This window comes from Otolemur garnettii, unplaced genomic scaffold (assembly GCF_000181295.1).
Source record: "Otolemur garnettii isolate 467f Iridium unplaced genomic scaffold, OtoGar3 scaffold00083, whole genome shotgun sequence".
In the NCBI taxonomy this organism is placed as follows: domain Eukaryota; kingdom Metazoa; phylum Chordata; class Mammalia; order Primates; family Galagidae; genus Otolemur; species Otolemur garnettii.
This window is the reverse complement of record NW_003852478.1, coordinates 4,694,398-4,705,396: the sequence shown is the minus strand read 5'-3', so window position 1 is coordinate 4,705,396 and position 10,999 is coordinate 4,694,398. Positions and strand designations below refer to the sequence as shown.

Genomic DNA, 10,999 nt, shown 5'->3' with positions numbered 1-10,999 from the left:
CGTGGCTGGCGCCTTAGCCGGTTGAGCTATAGGCGCCGAGCCGATTAACAAATATTTTAACGTTACAAAAATTTTTACTTCTTTGTACAACCACTTTGTTATGACCCTCCTGTATGGTAAATATGTTTCCTCGACTCTTGGAGGTATTGCGTGTTCTTTTCTAAAACTTCTTTCTCCATCTGTTGCTGTTTTTTAGCTCTCTTATTTTCTTCCTTGTTATGAGAGGGGAGGCTCCCACCCCCGTCATAGCCAAAAACCACAGGGAAGCCCTGTGGTGAGGCTCACGCCTGTCTTGGAAAAGTCCAGGTTAAGTTGGCACCTGTGCTGCACACTTGTCAGTTATACAGACAGGAACAAACATTATTCTTATGGCAGCTTTTCTCTATATCTCTGCCCCCTGATTTAATGGTGTAATCATCCATCGGATGGTAGTGGATGTTAGGTGAGATGAGATAAATCAGCTGGTCTCTCTTAACTTTTTGCTTTTGTCCCACGAGGCCTTCTCTTACCTTGCATTAGATGCTGTTTGTACTGAATATATGTGTGTTATGAGATGTCCAGCTTCAGTAGGTCAGCAGGTAAATAGTCAGAATTTTATACTCTACTACGTAGCAGCTGGATGAAACAGAAATAAATAAGAAAATGAGAAAACTCAGGTTATTGGAGGTGCCTTTAGATCAGGAGGACAGGCCACAGTGTCACTGCAATGAATGCTGCAATGTTCCTAACCCTGGACTTGCTCCAGATGTGATGTAAATGGGAGCCCAGAATGTTCTCCTTATTCTAACTGAAGTCATCCTATCATTTTTTTTTCTTTTGTTGTATTTCTATATTTAATCTCCTTTTACAAAAAGCTTATATTGAGAGGACGCATTGCAGGAGAGAGTGTGGTAGGATGGGTTCTTACGCGTTATTTGCCCATTTTAGGTACTTTTTATTTGAAATATATCCTACAGGTACTGTTGACAGGCGCACAGCATTTGATTTCTCAGATCAATGACAGTCCCATGTTTATTTCATACTAGAAATAAACATGGGACTGTTTATTTCTTAAAATTGGAAACAAATCGTAGCTTTGTCACAAACTTGGGATGAGCTGTATGTAGATAAGGCCGCGTGTTCTGAAGTTCTTAAACTGAGGGCTTTACTTACTGAACTTTACTCATCTTAGGGCATCACCAAGTATTAGGTTAAATTGTAAAGTATTACTAGATATTGACAATATCTATCTCTGTTGAAATCTGGAGGTTGAATCCAGTTGCGTTTAGCAATCTCCTAAACTAGGAAACTGAAAATGATACCTCCCTCTGAGCTTTTTCCTTCAATTTGAACTTCTTTCTTGTAGAGAAGTTGCAGAGAGTAGGGAATAGTGTAGGCACTGCAGTTACGTTGCCTGAATTAAAACCTGCCTCTTAATCTTACGCCTTTTGCTTTAAAATGTAGACAGCACTAGTACCGTGTTTCCCTGAAAATAAGACACTGTCTTATATTTATTTATTTTTTATTTTTTCTCAAGAAGGCACACTAGGGCTTAATGCATGGCGCCCATAACCAGGTCTTATTATCAGGGTAGGGCTTATATTTATCAAATGCATAGAAATCCTGCTAGGGTTTATTTTTTCAGTAGGTCTTATTTTCAGGGAAACACGGTACCTACTTCAGAAGGTTGCTGGGAGAATGACATGGTTCAGTACATCTAACAGACTTCATGGTCGGGATGGTGCCAACACATAGGAAAATAGTAAAAGCACAATAATGATAACTACAATTTTTATTATTTTTCTGTATAATGATAATTCTGTAGGGATATTCCCTAATTCCCCTACATTGCCCATCCCTCTGGATTGCATTGATCTTGTCAGAAGGCCATTGGATTAACCTTTCAGAACAATGATGCTTACTTCTAGGGAAATCTACCCTTATCCTCCTCCTCATACCAGATTTCCCAGTATTGGGCAGGTAGGTACTTCAGATGGCTGAAGGCCAGCTTTTCGTTTCATTGAAGACGAGGAGGAGAGTGGAGTATGAATACCTTTACCCTGCTATTCCTCAGTGAACTCCTGATTCCCAGAGGAAGTCACTTTTATTTTTTCAAATGTTTTAGTACTGTTGTATCTTGTTACACAAAAAAGATGGGAGACTGTTGTCTTGAACTGAGCTCCTGTCCAGATTAAAATGGAGTCCCTCGTGCTCACTGGCACAGGGTCAGGCTGGAGCTTTCAGGAAGCAGATAGGTCCCTGAACAGACCAGTTTTTCCTGAAAACAGGAGATTACAGTCTGCTTGAGTCCCTGAGATAAGGAAAGTCCTCCCTGCTTTAACTTGTAGAGAAAAGCATAACCTGAAGTCTCTGGATGTAAACTGGTCAGGGTTTTTCTCTACTGCTGTTCTGCGGTGGCCGGGTGGGAGCTCCCATTCTGTTTTTTAGCAGGGAGGCTGCCTTAATTCATGAATTGTGAATAAAAGCCAATTAGATCGATAACTAAATTTGATGCAGTTTTGTCTCCTGACAGTCTTTCGTTGATGTGCTTGCATCGCTACTTCCTGGGTTTTCAATTTTGGGTAATATGTATGAGCTTCCTATCCCCACTGACCCAGAGCTGTGGACGGTACAGCTCTTCTTCAAATGGGCCTCCCACCCACACAGAAACACACTTCCTGCTCTCACCCCGTGTATTTGTGTTAGAGATTAGATGATAACTTGCTCTGTCCCTTATTATTATGATGCTGCAGGTGTTATTTATAGCTGAGCCCTGCAGCATAGTGATTATTTTCCCCTTTCTGCACAATTTTTTTGTTTTGCCTGGAAGTAGTTGATTTATTTGACAAGTTCACTCACTTTTACTAATTTATTGTAAATCTCCTCCCTATACATTCAGTTTTGTTTCCTAAAAGAATTCTTCCCAAGAACCTTGCAGCTGATCCCATTTGGACTGGCTGCTCTCTCGGGCCTTCTGCTCAAGGCCCTTGTCTCGGGATTTCCCTTCACCATCACCTGGGGGAGTCTCCTTACCTTTGCTCTTGTTTCCTGGACTCTGTGTGTGTGTGTTTTAAATCTTCCTTTATTTACTTTACTGTGTTGTTTTGGTATTTTTGGTATTTCTCAAGTAGCTTTTGAGAAGGTGAATAGGTAGTAAAAATTTTGAAGTCTTTCATATTTGAGCAAGGTCTTTATTCTCCTATTAACTTCATTGACACTTTTGAGTATAGAATTTTGGATCAGAAATCAATTTGCAGCCAGTCACGGTGGCTCACTCCTATAATCCCAGCACTCTGGGAGGCTGAGGCAGGTGGATGGCCTGAGCTCAGGAGTTTGAGACCAGCTCGACCAAAAGTAAGACCCCCTCTACTAAAAATAGAAAAAAACCTAGCTTGGTGTTGTGGCAGGCCCCTGTAGTCCCTGCTACTTGGGAGGTTGAGGCAGGAGGAGCCCTTGAGCCCAGGAGTTTGAGGTTGCTATGAGCTCTGATGCTAGGGCACTCTACCCAGGGCACAGAGTGAGACACTGCCCACTCACCTCCTCCAAAAAAAAAGAAATCAATTTCCTTCTGAATTTTCTCCACTGACTCCCAGGGGCCGGTGTTATCTGGGACAGCTGCCATTCTGAATTTTGACCCTTCCTATAAAGCCTACTTTTAGGCTTTCTGAGTCTTCTGCTTATCCTCCTCATTTTGAACTTTTACAAAGTGTGCTTTGATTTCGTTGTTATTCTAACCTGAAAATAACCTTCAGTTTGGGGAAATTTTCCTAATTTTTTTCTGCGATTGTTTTCTCATTCTGTTTTAGTTGCTTTCTCTTTCTGGAACATCTTTTTCTTCAGATGCCAGACTTTCTGGGTGGGTCCTATAATTTTGTTATATTTTCTTTACTTTTTTTTTAAGTCAGGGTCTTGCAGTGCAGTGGCGTACTGATAGCTCACTGCAGCCACAGATTCCTGGGCTCAAGCAGTAGTCCTACTTTAGACTCCTGAGTAGCTGAGTTTTTCTATTTTTTTTGAGACAGAGCCTCAAGCTGTCCCCCTGGGTTGAGTGCTGTGGCATCACAGCTCACAGTAACCTCCAACTCCTGGGCTCAAGCGAGTCTCCTGCCTCAGCCTCCCAAGTAGCTGGGACCACAGGTGCCTGCCACGACACCTGGCTATTTTTTGGTTGCAACTGTCGTTGTTCAGCGAGCCTGGGCTGGATTTGAACCTGCCACCCTAGGTGTATGTGGCTGGCACCTTAGCCACTTGAGCCACAGGCACTGAGCCAGTTTTTCTATTTTGTGATAGAGATGGGGTCTCGCTTTTGCTCAGGTTGATCTTAAACTCCTGAGCTCAAGGGATCTTCCCACCTCGGCCTCCCAAAATACTAGGATTACAGGTGCAAGCCACCATGTCCAGCCTGGAGTCTGTTTATTTTTCTTTTTTACATTTATTTTTTTTTTTTTGAGACAGGAGCCTCAAGCTGTCCCCCTGGGTAGAGTGCTGTGGCATCTCAGCTCATAGCAACCTCCAACTCCTGGGCTCAAGAGAGTCTCCTGCCTCCGCCTCCCTAGTAGCTGGGACCACAGGCGCCCACCACAACGCCCGGCTATTTTTTGGTTGCAGCGGTCATTGTTGTTTGGTGGGCCCGGGCTGGATTCAAACCCGCCACCTTGGGTGTACATGGCTGGTGCCTTAGCCACTTGAGCCACAGGCTCTGAGCCAGTAAGTTTTGAGCTGGTAGAATTTTCATGGATAGAGAGAAGGAAGGTCAGAGAGTCCTGGAGGCCAGGGAATGAGTGCTGTGAGGAAGGTGCTGGGACTTCGGTAGGCTGTTTTGACTGGAGTGTGGAATGTTTGAGGAAGAGTAGAAGTGAAGATGGCATGTTGTGGACAATTTCTGGTGTCAGACGAAGGAGTTTTGGCTTTATCTTGCTGGTGGTGGTGGACGGGGGAGGCTTTGAGGAGTCCTGATGAATGAATGAAATGCCATGATGAATCTCGAGTAGGAGTTTGAATAGCAGGAGACAAGAGCCTGGGGAAAGGAAGATGGGAAGCAGCTTTATGTGGTCCAGATGTGAAGTGGTATTCTCTAAGCTAGGAAAATAATGGTGGAACTAAAAATGATAATAAATGTTTGTGTGGTGTCTTCATAGTAAATTCGTTCCCACATCTCATTTAAACCTGGCACTAACCCTGTAGTCTTCCCACCCTGCACTTTATCAGTGTAGGAACTGGTGTTCAGAGTTAAGGTGCTGTAAAATAACCTTACCGAAAACGGAGAGCTCTGATTGGACGGTGACCAGTAACTGGGAGTTACAAGGGCTCATTGGAGACAACAATTGGTGTGAAGATGGTACAGTTTCTCAGGGGCTAGCTCAGGGTCCTGTGGCCGGTCATACCATCTAGTAGCCCCTTAGCACACCTCATGTGCCTTGTGCTATCTTTGGTTTGATATGAAGTTACTTTTTTTTTTTTTTCAAGGCAGAATCTCACTCAGTTGCCCTGGGGTTGACAGCTGTGGTGTTATAACTCACAGTGACTTCAAACTCCTAGGCTCAAGTGATCCTCTTTTCTCAGCCTGCTGAGTAGCTGGAACTACAGGCTATGCCACAACACCTCACTATTTTAAGAGACAGGTTCTGGCTCTTGCTCAGGCTGGTCTCCAGCTCCTGAACTCAGGCAATCCACCCTTCTTGGCTTCCCAGAGTGCTAGGATTACAGGCGTGGCCACCGTGCCCGGCCTTATGTGCAATTCCTTCCTAAATGGATATAATTGTAGCAAGGGAAGGAAAGCCTGTTGTTAATTCAGCTTGTCTCAAATAATCTTCAAGCTTTTTCTCGATATCTTTGGGTCTTCAGATAGTTAGGTTTTGTTGAGTATTAAAGGATGTAGTCGAGGTGTGGATAATCTGGAGGTACAGGCTCCAAATACAGGGCTGAGGGCCCCCTTATCCAGAGGGGCTTTTCCTGAGTAGAGTTGGCCTTGACTGGGCAGGTTTCCTTTTCTCTTGTGGTTGAGACAGGAGCCGCAGGGAAGAGAACTGTGGAGCGTGGCAGTGTCGACACCAGGGAGCACCCCTGTGGCACTGGCGATGGGAATGCTTGATTGAGATTACACCCTTATCAGAGCTACAGTGTGAATTGTGCCTACCACCAGGGTCACTCATTTTGTTCACGAGTCTGCCATGTCTGTGTGGTTATCTGTCTGGGTACCAAGACACTGAGGCAATTCAGATGCTAACCTAAACCAGCGAGGCAGGTGATGAAAGTTACTTCTCCATTTGAGATATTCATTCCTTGCAATCAGACAGTAGGAGTGTGACATAAAGCCGAGGGACACTGTGGGGAAGGGTGTAGAAGGGGTCAGTCATCATCTTGGGGAACCTTGATTAGATTTTCTCATGAAATGACAGGATATAGACAAGTGGGATGGAGACTGGGGAAGGAGAGGCGGGTGAGTTTTTGCTCCCTGGAAATTCTCAACCCGGGCGCAGAGAGTAACTTCCAGCAGCTGCAGCTGGGGTGAGGGCAAAGTCTATTTTGGTATTTTAAAATGGCAATATTCTTGGACAGTTGTCACTTTTTAACTGTTCCTTTTCTCATTTTAGAATACTAGGATCTTCAATGGCAGGAGAAGGAGTAATTAGAAGACCGAGATGAATTTTAACACTATTCTAGAAGAGATTCTCATTAAAAGGTCCCAGCAGAAAAAGAAGACATCACCCCTAAACTACAAAGAGAGACTTTTTGTACTTACAAAGTCCGTGTTAACCTACTATGAGGGGCGAGCAGAGGTAAGACACAATCTGATTTTCTTTGTGCTGTCCATGTGGATACTATTTTATAATACAGCCCCTCAATCTTACAGAATAAGCTTTGGGTTAATGAAATTAAAGGCAGTGACTTTTTATCGTTTGGATTTGAAAGATGAAGTTTAGGATGTGGATAGAAATTACTCATAAGGCCGCTGATTATAGGTTTTGTAGAATTAACCTACTGCGTTCATCTGTTAGAGAAAGTGTATTTGGACAGCGGTTTTAGTAATTCATTAGGTATATGGTGTACAAGGCTTATTTCCATAAACCACTGTATTGTGTATCAGTCCACCTGAAAATAGGAACTGTGTTTCTGACCATCAATCTATATGAAATTTCTTTATTATTAAGTGGAAGTTACTTAAAACTGGTTAGTGATTGGGTAGACCTAACGTGTTATTGATGCTGACCTGACGCAGACATTTTCAATGGTTTTTGTGACAAGCAGCTTTTCCAAAGTTCCTCTGATGGGAGGAGGGAGGAGCCACGCCCTGAACACCTGTCCAGTGAACACCTGGCCCGGGAGGGGTGTGGTTGGCCGGTTCCTGAATTTTCTGTGGCTTTGGCTTTTTCTGTCACTAGATGAGGCCCAGGAATGTGCAGTCACTTCTGTCCCCTTGGTTTGCTCCTTATGTTGGGTGTGGCGTATTCTAGCACAGTCTTGAAATATCCTTAGGTTCCAGGGACTGGGCTGCCCCCAGTTGACACTGCGATTGTGCAGTGGGTTGCAGTGGACTGTTGGTGATCGTGATGTTTGGTTTTAATTTTGCTTTTCTTGTGGAGTGCCTTCCTCAGGACTGGGTCGCTTTGTTTTTGCTTTTATTCCCGCTGGCTTGGGTCTCCCCAGGCAGACTTTTTGCATTGTTTCTCATCATGGTCCTCAACTCTGTCTATTTTGGCTTGTCATTGTGACCTGTGGAATCCTTCAGGTTCATGCAGCTTAGGACCATAGTCCCTTATTCCTAAATCCCCAAAATGCTGAAAGTCAAAACATCTTTTTTTTTTGACAGTTCTTTGCATTTATTCCCATGCCATAAGTTTTGTTTCTTCAGTTTCATCTGGGATATCTTTTTTTTCTGTGCTGCCTCTTCTTCTGGTTTGGGGACAGTCTGTTCCTTTTCAGTAAGGATCGACTCAATGTGGCGGGGGAGCTCATGGATGGGTTAATGTGACCATGGGCTCAGTAAGTTTGGCGACCCATCTTGGGTGCTTTGTTCACTTGGATGTGCTCAATGACCAGAGAATCTACATCTAAACCCTTAAGTTCAGCATTACTCTCTGCATTTTTAAGCATATGCAGCAAAAATTCAGCACTCTTTTTGGGCCACTGACCCTGTGTCCAGCCCTACTGTTTGGCCTGGGCACACCTACCAGCTCCACCATTGTAACGTCAGAATGGTACACATTGTTTCTTTAAGGTGACATCCTTCGGATACTTGGTGGCTTTTCGTATATGCACACCCTTGATGGCCTAGGCAGTTTCACGTGTGTTCTTAAAGTGAACACGAAGATTTGAGCCTCTTGACTTGCATGACTTTGTGGGGTTTTCTGGGTCAAGTGAATAGCGAACCATTTTCACAGATCACCTCAGGCCGCTTAGAGGAAGAGTTGAAAGTCAAAAGTTAGAAAATTCTTTTAGTTGTAAAACCTGACCTGAGAAGGGGCTCTGTTTGGTTTTCATCCTATTCAGAGTGAATATTTGTGTGTGTGTGTGTGTGTGTGAAGAGATGTTAACGGGTTTAATTGTGCAGGGCTGTCGCTGTCCCTGCTGGGAGGGTTATGTAATTGATGGTATATGTAGTATATTTCATTTATTAAATCGGAAAAATTCAGAACGCCAGATAAAGGGTTTCAGATAAGGATTGTTATCAGAAATATGAATGATTTTAAAATCTAAAACAGATTTTAAAGGAAAATTAAAAAAATTAAAAATCTAAATTAAAAATTAGAAAATTTAAAAAATTAAATTAAAAATCTAAAAAAATTAAAAATTAAAAATCTAAAACAGATTTTAAAGGAAACATTCATAAATTTTTGCTATATGCTCATGATTTGTTATAATTTGAATTTAAGATAGGTAAGTCTAAGAAAAGAGGCATAGGGGCGGCTCAAAGGAGTAGGGCACCAGCCCCATATGCCGGAGGTGGTGGGTTCAAACCCAGCCCTGGCCAAAAACTGCAAAAAGAAAAAAAAGAAAAGAGGCATAGCAGTGAAAATGGTAAAATGTGATCATTTTACTCACCAAAAAGCTGTAGAAACCTGTATCATCTGCTTAGAAATGTGAACTGAGAATATTGCAATACTTGGCAATTGTTGACTTATGTTAAAGGTGATAAGTATACAAAGTTAAAAGGGCCTTGATTATTTTAGCTTAAGCAGGATAAAAGAGAACCGTGGAATCCCTGCCTTCAGAACCTGGTGGTCTTGTGTTGGAGCAGCCCTAACCACCAAGAGAACCAGAGGACAGAATGAGGTGGAACAATGTTGAAATCTCAGCCTCGACACTTGCTGTCAGAATTCACCTCCTGTCTGCTGCCGGCCTGGGAACCTGGTCGGTCAGCTTGATTCCTGCCTCTGCTGCTCTGATCAGTTGGGCATTTTGGGTCCCCCTGAGTTCTTCTCTCTGGGGCTGGCATTCACTGGCTTACTTGTCACCTAGAGCTTGAAATGTGGTCACAGTTTGCTTCTCATATTTAAAAATAAATAGTTGCCAACATGAAACAAAATTAAGAATTTTGTGATGAGAATAAAGATTCTTAAAATAACAGAAGTGCTGACAGTACTGGGCTGAATTCTCTGACAACTCTGGATGGCTTCTAGGCAAGCCCAGTAGCCCCTCACTGCTGTGTTTCTCCCTGGTATGGGCTACTGTGCTCAATTCCTTGTGCTATGGATAAATCTCCTGGTTTCCACCTCCCCAGCCTTAGAAGCTGTGATCAAGAAGGGCTGTGACATCTGTGAGAATCAACAAGTATTTTAAAAATGACATTTTGTTAAAGATGTGAAACTAGGAGGAAGTTAGAATAAACCAGAGGGGCCTTTTGGGATTAAAATCAATATTTTATTTATTTTAATTGTTCATAGTGTTCTCATTTTCAGGAGAAAAACAAAGAAAGCTGTTGATTGATCTAGTAGCTACAGTTCCTAGTTTCTTCCTGGCAGTCGAGTACTACTAAAAGTTCTTTAAAACTCTTAGCTAATTATGTCAGGCAGACACTCTTCCTCTTTGTACTCTCTGGACCCCAGCTCCTTCAACATGATAGCAACAAGCTTTTGTTGAAATTCTTCCTATTAAGTAAAACTTACTGTATTTTCTGAAGTATTTGGAGAAATTCTGTTCTAGATGATGAGAAATTCAGTTAAGTCATTTCCTCAAAGTCTGAAATTGCAAAAATTACATTTCATGTTCTGCTTTGGGTCATTCTTTGATTTCTCCTTTCTCTTATGTAGTTCATGCATATTCTAAAGAACTGAGAAAAGATCTTCCTTGGAAGTTTATACTGTTTGATCTTATTCAGAGCAAAGGACCCTGGAGGTTTCATAAGCGATGTTGCTCTCCATTCCAGAAACTCACTACCATAGGGGACAGAACACCTGACATTCCAGTGGGGGCCTCTGGGATACTGATATGGAGTCCAGGGCAGAGCAGGGATGGAGCTTAAGCAGCAAAGAGACCTATTGCTTAGTGGAAAGAAAATGAGACACAGAGAGATTCCTATTGTATTGTAGAATTAAAAAAAAGGAAGTGATATATATATTTGCAGCTATTTAAAAAAGTGTACCTATTTTTAGCTAAGAAATCAGGAATTTTTATAATTGGACTTTGGTACTCTTAATCTGCTTGATTTGTTGTGTATAATGTTGCCCTGATATGGAAACAGGCAAATTATTTATTAAGTTGAAAGAGTCGGGAGAGTACTTGTGTCTGGGATCCCCAGGGCCACCTCCACGTTCCATGATTCACTGTGGGACTCACTGAACTGAGCACTGACTCACTGGATTCAGCACTGAGTCACACTCACAGCTGTGATTTATTGCACCAAAGGAAACATCAGCAAAGGGGAAAGGCACGCGGGCTGGGAACCAGCTTCCAAGAGTCTTATCCCAGTAAAATCCCAAAGGATGTACATAATTTCTCCAAAATCGAATTTTGGCAATTATGAAAGGCTGTCTACCAGGAAAACTTATTGGAGACTTGGAGCCCAAGGTTTTTTTTTTTT

At 42.6% G+C, this 10,999-nt stretch overlaps 1 protein-coding gene across 1 annotated transcript in view; it reads left to right on the top strand.

The window, feature by feature from the left end:
• The window catches only part of TEC (tec protein tyrosine kinase), a 188,035-nt gene that overhangs the window by 36,894 nt on the left and 140,142 nt on the right, over positions 1 to 10,999 (top strand). The window contains exon 2 of the mRNA XM_023515987.1: positions 6,573 to 6,758. Within this exon, the coding sequence (XP_023371755.1) occupies positions 6,621 to 6,758 (138 nt within the window). The 5' untranslated portion in view covers positions 6,573 to 6,620. The remainder of the gene's footprint in view (positions 1 to 6,572; positions 6,759 to 10,999) is intronic.